This window comes from Chiloscyllium plagiosum, chromosome 1 (genome assembly GCF_004010195.1).
Source record: "Chiloscyllium plagiosum isolate BGI_BamShark_2017 chromosome 1, ASM401019v2, whole genome shotgun sequence".
NCBI lineage: Eukaryota > Metazoa > Chordata > Chondrichthyes > Orectolobiformes > Hemiscylliidae > Chiloscyllium > Chiloscyllium plagiosum.
In genome coordinates this window covers 144,369,741-144,383,807 of record NC_057710.1, presented here as the reverse complement: position 1 = coordinate 144,383,807, position 14,067 = coordinate 144,369,741, and the positions used below count along the sequence as shown (strand labels likewise).

General features: G+C 44.0%; 1 protein-coding gene across 2 annotated transcripts in view; it reads left to right on the top strand.

Moving 5' to 3' along the window:
- trmt44 (tRNA methyltransferase 44 homolog) overlaps nucleotides 1–14,067 on the top strand; it is a 65,182-nt gene that overhangs the window by 2,592 nt on the left and 48,523 nt on the right. For both annotated transcript variants that reach the window (XM_043698693.1, XM_043698686.1), the window contains exon 2: nucleotides 9,335–9,458. In XM_043698693.1, the coding sequence (XP_043554628.1) occupies nucleotides 9,335–9,458 (124 nt within the window). The remainder of the gene's footprint in view (nucleotides 1–9,334; nucleotides 9,459–14,067) is intronic.

Here is a 14,067-nt window from a genome sequence, read left to right as displayed (position 1 = left end):
ACCAGGATAACATCTTCAGCATCGAGGCACCACTCTTAATTGGCTTGCTAACTCCTACCACGAGAGTCCCCAACCAGATGCTCTACTGCTGGCTCTGAAATGGGAGGCAAGCCAGAGGAAGCACTTCAGTGATACCCGCAAAGCCTCACTTGCAAGGTGCTGTATTCCCACAGACACCTGTGAATTACTGGTTCAAGACCATCCCAATTGGAAGAGGAGCATCCAGGAAGGTGTTGAGCAACTTGCAATTTGCGAAGGAAAAAGTGGAAGCCAGGCAAAAACAGCATAAGGAGTATGCTGCCACACTAACACCCATCCACCCCTTCCCATAACCTCCACCTGCCCCAAGTATAACAAAGCATGCGGAAGCTACATCGGTCTGTACAGTCAGCTGCCAACGCACCCTGAGAGAAGAGAGTCATCCTCGCCTATGAAAGACTGCTGATGATGTGATGGGTGAGGTGGCTGCAGGATAGCTCAGCTGACCAAGCCACTATTGGTCAGTAAGCTGTTTGGATTGAGGGAGAAATAAGTTGGTGGTAACAAGAGGATAAACACAATTCTTTAACGGTGAGTGAGAGTCTGTTCAAACTGTGTTGCCTCTCCAAGGCCAGGTTTGGGGGCAACATTCCATCTAATCTGTCCCATTATGGTTGGAGGTTCTGCGCACATTAAGCCGCTCCTAAAGCATTAATGGCCAACTGTGGAAGTTGCTGCCACATACTAACATTGGACGTCCACCCAGTGGAAACAGAAAATGATCATCGTTCAGGATGTCTGTACCAAAGAAAGCACTTTTAGGGGTGCAGGTGGAGGATGTGTAGCATACGTGGGTACTTATGGCATAGAAATGAGTAGGCAAGAGGGTCTACTTATGAAAATTGAGTGATTTGGTACTGAATTAAAATGGAGAATCTCGGGTGTATTTTCTGGATTGTTATCTGAGCCAAAAGCTTTCACGCGTTGAGATAAACATGTATGATCTGAGGCATTACGGCAACATATTTAAATAGTGACCAAGGCCAGGACTTGAATGTTGAATGGCAATTGACATATTTGAATGAGGGAAGCGAGGGAAAAGTGGCAGGTTAACTCAGTGATGTAAAACTGAACTCATCCAGGCAACTGGGGATTATTCCATCACACTCTTGACTTGTTCCTTGTAGATGGTGGACAGGCTGAGGGGAATCTGAAGGGGAGTACTTGCTGCGGTATTCCTAGTTGAGTTTCTGGTCAATGGTAGCCCCTAGGATGTTGATTGTGGGGATTTCACTGATGGTAACACCATTGAATATCAAGGGACAGCGATTAGATTGTCTATCTCTTATTGGAGGTGTTCATGGTCTGGCATTTGTGTGATGCAATTGTTACTTGCCACTTGTCAACCCAAGGCTGGATATTGTCCAGGTCATGTTGCATTTCAAATGGAGTGTTTTCAGTATCTGAGGAGTAATGAATAATGTTGAACATTGTGCAATCATCAGTGAACATCCCCACTTCTGTCCAAATGATGGAAAGCAGGTCATTGATGAAACAGCTGAAGATAACTCTGCCTAAGACACTGCCCTGAGGAACTCATGCAGAAATGCCCTGGAGCTGAGATGACTGATCTCCAACAATCATGACCATCCTTTGTGCCAGGTAGAGTGTTTGTCTCCTATCGCCCGTTGCTTCCAGTTTTACTCAGTTGAATGCAGCTTTGATGTCATGGATTGTCACTCTCTCTTCAGCTCTGGAATTCAGCTCTTTTGTCGATGTTTGTTTTTTTGAAACAATGAGGTCAGGAGCTGAGTGGCTCTGGTGGAACCCAATCTGGGCATTACTGAGCAGGTTGTTGCTGCGCAGGTGCTGCCTGATACACTGTCGATGCCACCTTCCATCACTTTACTGATGATGGAGAGTAGACTGGGGTGGTAAATGACCAAGTTGGATTCATCTTGCCTTTTACATATGGGACAGTTTGAGCAATTGCCCACATCAGGAATTGGATGCTAGTGTTTTAGCTGTACTGGAAGGCTGTTACAAACAAAGGCAGTACATTAATTCTGATTGACTTTAATCTTATAGATTAGGAATATCACATTGACAGTGTAGCCACCAAGAAAAATTCATTTTTGGGGCTATATCCCTGAAAAATGAATCTAATGAGGGGTAAAGCTATTTTGCGTTAGGTAATGTATATTGAAGCAGACTTGCCAAATGATGTCAGAGTAAAAATTCCCCTAGAAAGCACTTAGCATATCGTGGTAGAAATTAGCATTCAGTTTTATTGTGGGGGAAAGAATTGTGGGTTGGAAACAAATGTATTAAGAGTAATTGGAAATAAATGCAGACAATGTTAGCTAAAGTGAACTGGGAATCGAGTTTAGTGCAAAATTATTGTTTAAGAAAGCACAACAAGCATAGGCCCTAGTGAGAAAGAAGGATTCTAGGAAAGGAGAAGCTAATCAGAGAAGATGATGATAGCAACTACGAGAAAGGAAAAATATACAATGTGGCTAAGATTAGTGGAAAGCTAAAAGATTGGTAAAGGTTTAAAACCAACAAAAGGTTATCAAGAAATAATAGGGAGAAAATTAACTGAGTGCAAACTTGCCAGTAATATCAGCACAGGCAGAAAGTTTCTTAAAAAGTGAGAGAGGCCCAATTAAACATAGGCCCCTTAGAGAATAAGCTTGTGGAAGTACAGGAAACCAGGAAATTGTCAGGCAGTTGAATAAATATATCAATACTTATGATAAATCACTAATAGCATTCCAAAATTACTGAATCAACTGTCAAATGTGTGAGAGGAAGTCAATATCACAAGGGAAACTAATGGGGCTGAAGGCCAGTAAGTCTCCTGGACTTGATAGGCTGCATCCGAGGATATTAATAGGTGCAGAGGGATTTTCTTATGACGAGATATATAGTTTGGAGGTACGTCAGTGGGATTTAGAATATTGAATCGAGATCTTAGTGGAAGCATACAAGATTCTTAGAGTTGACAGGGTGGATACAAAGAACCTGTTTCCCTTTTGTAGAAGAGTCCAGGGTCAGACTGCATAATCTAAGTAAGGGGTTGATCAGTAACGATAGATGAAAAATTATTTTTCTCTATGGAGTATGAATTCTTTACTGCAGAGAGCTGTAAGGGAATGGAAGGGTGATGGGGAAAGGAGAGGAAAATGGAGCTGAGGCTTATCATATCAGTCATGATCTCATTGAATGGCAAGACAGACTTGATATGCTGGATAATCTACTTCTGCTCCTTCATTTTATGGTTTTCTGCTTAGGAAGAACTTTGTTTTTACATATTGGCAAGTTATAATTGATGGTGTGCCACAGGGATCAGTGCCAGGACTTCAACCTTTTACAAAGTATATCAGTAGTTCTCAATCTTTCTCAATGTCAAGGCACACTTCAGTGGTGGCTCAGTTGTTAACACTGCTACCTCAGTGTCACGGACCCGGGTTCCATTTCAGCCTCCGGCTGTGTGGAGTTTGCACGTTTTCCCTGTGTCTGTGTGGGTTTCCGCCCACAGTCCAATGATGTGCAGGCAGGTTAGGTCAATTGGCTGTGTTAAATTGCCATAATGTTCAGGGATCTATAGGTTAGGTGCATTTGTCAGGGGTAAATATAGGGTAGGGAGAATGGATCTGGGTGGGTTACTCTTCAGAGGGCCTGTGTGGACTTGTTGGGCCGAGGGTCCTGTTTCCACACTGTAGGGATTCTGTGACAAGCCAGCAGATAAAGGGGGCAGAGTGGTAGTCTGGCACACTGACCTTTACATTGCTGAAGCCAGACGCCAACTCGAGGACACCTCTTCCTCTTCGGAACACTTCAACCCCAGGGGATCAATGTGGACTTCAACAGTTTCCTCATTTCCCCTCGACCATGACCCTACCCCCCATCACCAAACTATCATCTCCCAGACCATAAGAACCTCATCACCTCAGGAGATCTCTCACCCATGGCTTCCAACCTTATAGTCCGGGAACCCCACACTGCCCGGTTCTACCTCCTTCTCAAGATCCACAAGCCTGACCACCCTGGCTGACCCATTGTCTCAGCATGCTCCTGCCCCACTGAACTCATTTTTACCTACCTCGACACTGTCCTATCCCCCCCAGTCCAGGAGCTCCCCACATAGGTTTGAGACACCACCCACGCCCTCTACCTCCTCCAAGACTTCCGTTTCCCCGGCCCCCAACACCTCATCTTCACCATGGATATCCAATCCCTCTACACCTCCATCCGCCATGACCAGGGCTTCCAAGCCCTCAGTTTCTTCCTCTCCCGACGTCCCCAACAGTACCCTTCCACCGACACTCATTCATTTGGCCAAACTGGTCCTCACCCTTAATAATTTCTCCTTCGAATCCTCCCACTTCCTCAAGACCAAAGGGGTAGCCATGGGGACCCGTTTTGGCCCCAGCTATGCCTGTCTCTTTGTTGGCTACGTAGAACAGTCCATCTTCCGCAAATACACCGGCACCACTCCCCACCTCTTCCTCCGCTACGTTGATGACTGCATTGGCGCCATCTCGTGCTCCCGCGAGGAGGTTGAGCAATTCATCAACTTCACCAACACATTCCACCCTGACTTTAAATTTACCTGGACCATCTCTGACATCTCCCTCCCCTTCCTGGACCCCTCCATCTCCATTAATGACGACTGACTTGACACCGACATTTTTTACAAACCCACTGACTCCCACAGCTACCTGGATTACATCTCTTCCCACCCTACCTCCTGCAAAAATGCCATCCCGTATTCCGAATTCCTCCGCCATATCTGCTCCCAGGAGGACCAGTTCCATCACAGAACACACCAGATGGCCTCCTTCTTTAGAGACCATAATTTCCCTTCCCACGTGGTTAAAGATGCCCTCCAACACATCTCGTCCACATCCCACACTTCCGCCCTCAGATCCCACCCGTCCAACTGTAACAAGGACCCCTGGTGCTCACCTTCCATCCTACCAACCTTCTTATAAACCAAATCATCCGCCGACATTTCTGCCACCTCCAAACAGACCCCACCATCAGGGATATATTTCCCTCCCCACCCCTTTCCGCCTTCTGCAAAGACTGTTCCCTCTGTGACTACCTGGTCAGGTCCACCCCCTTACAACCCACCCTCCCGTCCTGGCATCTTCCCCTGCCACCGCAGGAATTGCAAAACGTGCGCCCACACCTCCTCTCTCACCTCCATCCAAGGCCCTAAAGGAGTCTTCCACATCCATCAAAGTTTTACCTGCACATCCACCAATATCATTTATTGTATCCATTGCTCCCAACGCCGTCTCCTCTACATTTGGGAGAAAGGACACCACCTAGCACAGTGCCTTAGGGAACATCTCTGGGACACCCGCACCAATCAACCACACCGCCCAGTGGCTCAATGTTTCAACTCTTCCTCCCATTCTGCCGAGGACATGGAGATCCTGGGCCTCCTTCACTGCCGCTCCCTCACCACCCGACACCTGGAGGAAGAACCCCTCATCCTCCACCTCGGAACACTTCAACAGTTTCCTCATTTCCCCTTCCCCCATCTCACCCCAGTTCCAAACTTCCAGCTCAGCACTGTCCCCATGACTTGTCCTACCTGCCTATCTTCTTTTCCACCTATCCACTCCACCTTCATCCCCACCCCCATTCACCGATTGTACTCTATGCTACTTTCTCCCACTCCCACCCTCCTCTCATTTATCTCTCCACCCTTCAGGCACTCTGCCTGTATTCCTGATTAAGGGCTTTTGCCCGAAATGTCGATTTTGGCGTTCCTCGGATGCTGCCTGAATTGCTGTGCATTTCCAGCACCACTAATCCAGAATCTGGTTTCCAGCATCTGCAGTCATTGTTTTTACCTATACCAATTGACACACCAATGTGTGCGGTATCAGAAGTCTTTTGTGTATGCAGTCGATAAGGGTGACTGGTGAGCAGATACAACCTTCAAGATGTTACTGAGGCTCCAAAGAAGATCGCAAGCATGAATGTGGCCTTGACATTCAGATGGAAGGGTTGCTAATTCCTGAAAATCTTGAGGCTCACTTCTCATCTTTTATCTCTGTACCAATGATTTGGATGAGTGAGCAGAATGTTATGATTACCAAATTTGCCAATGACACCAAGTTAGGTAGGATAGTAAGTTGTCAAGAGGAGATAGAGAATCTGTGAAGAAATAATTGAATGGAGGAGGCATAACAATTGGGTTTTTGGAGTATAAATTGGGTAAATATGAACTTGTCGTCTTTGGCAGGAAGAATAGAAAATGGAGATATTATGGAAAGTGGAGAGAAGTTCTAGGAGGTGATGATACAGCAAGATCTGACCAACCTGTACCTGAAGATTTGTATGCAGGTACAAGAAATGATTTGGAAGGCAATGCAACATTGGATGTTGTAAGGGGAATGGAATATAAAAGTAAGGAAATTATACTGCGACTGGACAGAATATGTTTGAGACCACGCTTGGTGTACAGTTTTGGTCACCTCATTTGCATTAAAGATATCATTGTTTTCAAAGCAGTTGAGTGTAATTTCACTCAGCTCCTTCTTGGGATGAAGGACTTGTCTTGTGAAGAATGGTTGAGTCGGTTAGGCCTATACCTATTGGAGCTTAGAAGAATGTGAGGTGATCCTATTGAAACTTAGAAGATCTTGAGGGATTAGGTATGGTGGATTCCTAAAGGTATATGAGGGAGACTAAAGCTTGGGCACATGTTTTCTCAAAAAGGATTGTTGGAATGTGGAATTTCCTCTCTATAATTTGTGGAAGTTGAGTGATAGATTTTGGACAAATGAGCAAGTCCAGGATTTTGGGATGCAGACAGGAAAGTGAAGCTGAAACCATTAAATCATTTCAAGATTTGAAGGGTCAAATGATCTATTGCTGTCTCGAAGTCCTGCATTCCTATATAATTTGTATTTCAAAAAATGACTACGTTAAGAGAAGCATTTTTACAGAATGATTAGGATCTGAAATGCACTGCCTGAGATATGATGGGGGTAGATTCAATTGAGGCAGTGAAGAGGAATTTGATTATTGCGTGATAAAAGAAAAGATACAGGACTATAAGAAGATGACTAAATTCATAATCCCTAATTATTCATAATTTCTGCTCCTAATTCATGAGTCTAAGTGGCTCAAGATAATTGGCTCCTTCAGAGAACCAGTTCGGGCAGGAAGGGGCCTGTTGAAGAAGTGATCAGCCTCAAGCTAAAACACTTCACACAGCTCCTTTTGTTACCTGTATGTAAGGAGACTCAACTAGCAGGGTCAAAGACTGCCTTTGCCCGGAGAGCCTGACACAGGCAGTTGCAATCACTTTTGTACATAAGTCAGAGTTCGCCTTTTGTAAATTATATTTTGATTTCAATCCTGAGTTACACAGCAGACCAATCATATCCTAATCTAGGTACATGAAAATTGCCTTAAGCATCTGCAACACTGGTTGAGTGTGGTTTAGAACGAGCTGCTTTCTTGCTGAGCTGGAATAAGTTGCTAGGTAAAAGCAAGGACTGCAGATGCTGGAAACCAGAGTCTAGATTAGAGTGGTGCTGGAAAAGCACAACAGGTCAGGCAGCATCCGAGGAGCAGGAAAATTGACGTTTTGGGCAAAAGTCCTTCATTAGGAATAGAGGCAGAGTGTCTGCAGAGTGGAGAGATAAATGAGAGGGGGTGGAGTGGGGAGAAAGTAGCATAGATTTCAATAGGTGAATGGGGATGAGAGCACCAATCAACCCCACCGCCGTGTGGCCCAACATTTCAACACCCCCTCCCACTCTGACGATGACATGCAGGTCCTGGGCCTCCTCCACCGCTGTTCCCTCACCACCCGACGCCTGGAGGAAGAACACCTCATTTTCCACCTCAGAACATTTCAACCCCATGGCATCTACGTGGATTTCACCAGTTTCCTCATTTTCCCCTTCCCCCACCTCACCCCAGCTCCAGCCTTCCAGCTTAGCACCGCCCTCATGACCTACCTGCCTATCTTCCTATCCACCCACCCTCATCACCCACCCCATTATCAACCTCATCACCCTCATCCCCACCCCCATTCACCCATTGTACTCTTTGCTACCTTCTGCCACACTCCTCTCTGACCTACCCCTTCCATCCCCACCCCCAATCACCTATTGTACTCTATGCTATCTGACCTGCTGTGCTTTTCCAGCATCACTCTAATCTAGGCTCTGGAATAAGTTGCAGCAAGCATGTGTGACTAACTGCACAGCACAGGTTTTATCTGTACATGTCTCTGTCTCAGGCTGCAACCATTCTGCTTCTGCTTCAATCAACCTCATGGATGGGGAGCCCAGAAACGTGCCAAATTGTCACTGTAGATTTCTTCTTAAATTTGAAAAATTGAAATATCAGTTCTCTCAACTGATGTTCCTCTACATTGGGCACAGCAAATCCAATCAACTGTTATTTCAAATGCTTGTCAAATTTCAGTGTGGCTTATGATAAGGCATTCAAACGAAGAACCTACAATACAGATATCACTCATTTTATTAAAATATTATTTAAACACCAGTAAAATGATGTTTCGTGTTGTACTAAATAATCTGATCATAATTTTACAAAATCACTGATCAAGCATGGTTGCAATAATATGGCAGCTTTGTGTGATGCAGCTGATTTAGGTGAATTGATCTTGAGTATTTAATGCATTTTGTGCACAAAATTTCATATTCTTTGGCATAGAATCAGAAATCAAGACAGCACTGAAGGATGCTGTTGCCTTTTGAAAAGAACTGTCCATTTAGTTGCACATCTTTGGACTTTCTGTACATTCATGTAAATTTTCTCCCATTTTTAGTGATGCATCTCAAAAGTTGTTATTAAATTTCCTACCATCCGTTCAAACAGTATATTGCAGATCATGCTGTGTAAACTGCTTGTCCTCTCTTAAACTGCTTGGCTTTTCTCCCCAATTATCTTAGAACTGTATTATATTCTCCTGTACTCCTACCACTGGATATAGCTTAATTTCTACTTTATAAAAGCAGTTCATGATTTTGAATATTTCTATCTCTCCTTGGCCTATGGATTACCAAGAAGAATCCCAGTTTCTCTGGTCCCAGTGTGTAACTGAAGATTTTTAAAATAAATCTCTTCTCGGGACCTTGGCATAATTCATTTGGCCAAGATTGAACACCGCAGCATAGCCAATGTTTCAGAAAACATGAACGTAATTTCTTTGCTTTTGTATTCTATGCCTCTCAACAAAGACAAGACATGATGATTTATGTAAATAAATTGCAATGTTGAAAGATGAGGAGCTGTGTTCTCTGTTCAGCATAACAACATCCAAATTGTTAATGCTTCTACTCTGCAGATTTCGAAAACAACACAGCAACATTTATACCATTAGAACGGCATAATTCAGAAATGTACACTTGCAAGAAGAACAATATTTACAGCTTTAAACTTCGACAAGATAAAGGAGATGAGTTATTCTGGTGAGTCATAGAGATGTATAGCACAGAAACAGACCCTTCGGTCCAACCCGTCTATGCCGAGAAGATATCCCAACCCAATCTATTACCACCTGCTAGCACCTGGCCCATATCCCTTCAACCCCTTCCTATTCATATACCCATCCAGATGCCTTTTAAATGTTGCAATTGTACTAGCCTCCACCACTTCCTTTTGCAGCTCGTTCCATACACGTACCCCCTCTGCGTAAAAAGTTGCCCCTTAGGTCTCTTTTATATCTTTCCCCTCTCACCCTAAACCTATGCCCACTAGTCTTGGACCTCTCCACCCCCAGAAAAATACTTTGTCTATTTATCCTAGACATGTCTCTCATGATTTCATAAACCTCAGCATCCGACACTCCAGGGAAAACAGCACTAATATATTCAACCTCTCCCTATAGCTCAAATCCTCCAACCCTGGCAATATCCTTGTAAATCTTTCTGAACCCTTTCAAGTTTCACAATATCTTTTCGATATGAAGGAGATCAGCATTGCACACAATATTCCAACAGTGGCCTAACTAATGTCCTGTACAGTTACAACATGACCTCCCAATGTACTCAATACTCTGACCAATAAAGGAAAGCATACCAAACTCCTCCTTCACTATCCTATCTACCTACAACTCCACTTTCAAGTTGCTATGAACCTGCACTCCAAGGTCTCTTTGTTCAGCAACACTCCATAGGACTTTGCTATTAAGAGTATAAGTTCTGCTAAGATTTGCTTTCCCAAAATGCAGCACCTCACATTTATCTGAATTAAACTCCATCTGCCACTCCTCAGCCCATTGGCCAATCTGGTCAAGATCCCATTGTAATCTGAGGTGACCTTCTTTGTCAACGACACCTCCACTTTTGGTGTCATCAGCAAACTTACAAACTATACCTCAATCTCACATCCAAATTAACTTACGTAAATGATGAAAAGTAGTGGACCCAGACCAAATCTTATGGCACTCCACTGGTCACAGGCCTCCAGTCTGAAAAACAAACCTCCACCACCACCCTCTGTCTTCTACCTTTGAGCCAGTTCTGTATCCAAATGGCAAATTCTCCCTGTATTCCGCGAGTTCTAACCTTGCTCACTAGTCTCCCGTAGGGAACCTTGTCCAACACCTTACTGAAGTCAATATAGATCACATCTACCACTCTACCTTCATCAATCCTCTTTGTTGCTTCTTCAAAAAACTCAATCAAGTTTGTGAGACATGATTTTCCATGCATAAAACCATGTTGATTATCCCTAATCAGTCCTTGTCTTTCCAAATACATGTCAATCCTGTCCCTCAGGATTCCCTCCAACAACTTGCCCACCACTGACATTAGGCTCCCTGGTGTATAGTTCCTTGGCTTGTCCTTACCACCCTTCTTTAACAGTGGCATCACGTTAGCCGACCTCCAGTCTTCTGGCACCTCACCTGTGACTATCGATGATATAAATATCTCAGTAAAAGGTCCAGCAATCATTTCCCTAGTTTCCCACAGAATTGTAGGATATACTTAATCAGGTCCTGGGGATTTATCCACTTTTATGCGTTTCAAGACATCCAGCACTTCCTCCTCTGTAATATGGATATTTTTCAAGGTGTCACTATCTCTTTCCCTACATTCAAGATCTTCCATGTCCTTTTCCACAGTTAACACTGATGCAAGATAATCGTTTAGCATCTGCCCTATCTCCTGCGGCTCCACACAAAGGTCGCCTTGATGATCTTTGAGGGGCCTTATTCTCTCCATAGTTACCCTTTTGTCCTTAATGTATTTGTAAAAACTCTTTGGATTCTCCTTAACTCTTATTTGCCAAAGCTATCTCATGTCCCCTTTTTGCCCTCCTGATTTCTTTCTTAAGTATACTCCCACTGCCTTTGTACTCTTCTAAGGATTCACTCGATCTATCCTGTCTATACCTGAAATATGCTTCCTTCCTTTTCTTAATCAAACCCTCAATTTCTTTCGTCATCCAGCACTCCCTATACCTACCAGCCTTTCCTTTCACCCTAACAGGAATATAGTTTCCCTAGACTCTCGTTATCTCATGCCTGAAGGCTTTCCGTTTACCAGCCGTCCCTTTGCCTGCAAATATCTGAGGCCAATCAGCTTTTGAAAGTTCTTGCGTAATACCATCTAAATTGGCCTTTCTCCAATTTAGAACTTCAACTTTTAGATCTGGTCTATCCTTTTCCATCACTATTTTAACTCTAATAGAATTATGGTCGCTGCCCCACTGACACCTCAGTCACCTGCGCTGCCTTATTTCCCAAGAGTAGGTCAAGTTTTGCATCTTCTCTAGTGGGTACATCCACGTACTGACCCTTAGCCAGCCAGCTGTATCTGTGCTGCAGAATTGATAATTAAACAAATGTTGAGTCTTTTTTTAAAAAAGATAATCATGAAAATGCCATTTTAGAAAGAGTTTGTAAATCATTGTCATTCTTCCTGAAGTCAGATTACTAATTCTTATCTATAGCCTTTTGTGAACTTTCATCCGTGTAAAATGATAGCAGAAAGGTTGATATTCTTTTTAGCAGTCACGTTGAATCATTTACAAGTTTAGCTATGTTGTTTAAATTGTAATGGTGTACAGCATCTAGTTATTCATTGATACTTTCAGCTGACATTGTGTCTCTATTTGGTATTCTGCATACCTGTTACACTTTCTTCATGCTCATTGGTCCATCTGATCAAGATCCCATTGTTCTCCAAGGTAACCTTCTTCGCTGCCTACCTCACCTCCAGTTTTGGTGTCATCTGCAAACTTACTAGCTATATCTCCTGTGTTCATATGCAAGTCATTTATATAAAATTACGGAAACCAGTGGATCTAGCACTGATCTTTGTGGCACACCACTGGTCGCAGGCCTTCAGTCTGAAAAGCAACCCTCAACCGACACCCTGTGTCTCCTACCTTTTTGAGCTAGTTCTGTATCCAAATGGCTGTTTTTTTCTTCCTGTACTCTGAAATCTAACCTTGCTAACCAAATTACCATGAGGAGCCTTGTTGAACGTCTTGCCAAAGTCCACATGATCACGCCCACTACTCTGCTGTCATCAATCCTCATTGTTACATCTTCAGAAAACTCAATTAAGTTAGTGACACATGATTTCCCACACACCAAAGCCATGATGACTGTCCTTAGTCAGTCCTTGCCTTTCCAAATACATACCCGGAAGGTATGTTGCCTTCCTGGCGCCAGGGTCCGGGACGTCGCCAATCGGGTGTATAAGGTTCTAAAAGGGGAGGGCGAACAGCCAGAAATCGTGTTACATATTGGCACTAATGATATAGCCAGGAAAGGGATCGAGTATATAAAAAGTGATTTCAGGGAGTTAGGATGGAAGCTGCAAAGCAGGACGAACAGAATAGTGTTCTCTAGTTTACTACCGGTGCCACGAGTTAGCGAGGCAAGGAACAGGGTGTGGGCGCAGCTTAACACGTGGCTGCGCAACTGATATAGGAGAGAGGGCTTCAGATATGTAGATAATTGGGATGCCTTCTGGGGAATCCTGTACAAGAAGGACGGGTTGCATCTGAACTGGAAGGGGACCAATGTCCTGGGTGAAAGGTTTGCTCGAGTAGTTTGAGAGGGTTTAAACTAATATGGCAGGAGGGTGGGAACCTGAACTGTATACCAGAGGTAAGAGTTGATGCAGATGAGGCAATAGAAAGGGGTAGACCAGCTAGTGGGAAGGATTTTCCTGGGAAGGAACCAAGGGATCAGTTAAAGTGTGTTTGCTTTAACGCAAGGAGTATCAGGAATAAAAGTGATGAACTTAGAGCATGGATCAGTACCTGGTGCTTTGATGTTGTGGCCATAACAGAGACATGGGTTTCTCAGGGGCAGGAATGGTTGCTGGATGTTCCAGGGTTTAGAGCATTTAAAAAGAATAGGGAGGGGGGAAAAAAGAGGAAGGGGTATAGCACTACTAATCAGAAAGGGTATCACAGCTACAGAAGCTTCCATTGTCGAGGAAGATCTGCCTACCGAGTCAGTATGGGTGGAAATTAGGAACAGCAAGGGAGCAGTCACCTCTTTAGGGATTTACTGCAGGCCCCCCAATAGCAGCAGGGAGATGGAAGGAAGCATAGGTCAGCAGATTTTGGAAAAGTGTGGACGTGGTAGGCTTGTTGTAATGGGTGACTTTAACTTTCCAAATATTGATTGGACCCTCCCTTCGAGCAGAAGATTTGAATGGAGCTGTTTTTGTAAGGTGTGTTCAGGAAGGTTTCCTCACTCAGTACGTTGACAGGCCGACGAGGGGAGAGGCCATTCTAGACTTGGTGCTCGGAAACAAGCCGGGCCAGATATCAGATCTTCTGGTGGGAGAGCATTTTGGTGATAGTGACCACAACTGCCTCACATTCTACATAGGATTAGGCAAAATGGGAGGATATTTAATTGGGGAAGAGGAAACTATGATATGATTAGACATGAGTTAGGAAGCATGGATTGGGAGCAATTGTTCCATGGTAAAGGCACTATAGACATGTGGAGACTGTTTAAGGAACAGTTGTTGCAAGTGATGAATAAATATGTCCTTCTGAGACAGACAAGAAGTGGTAAGATAAAGGAACCTTGGATGACGAGAG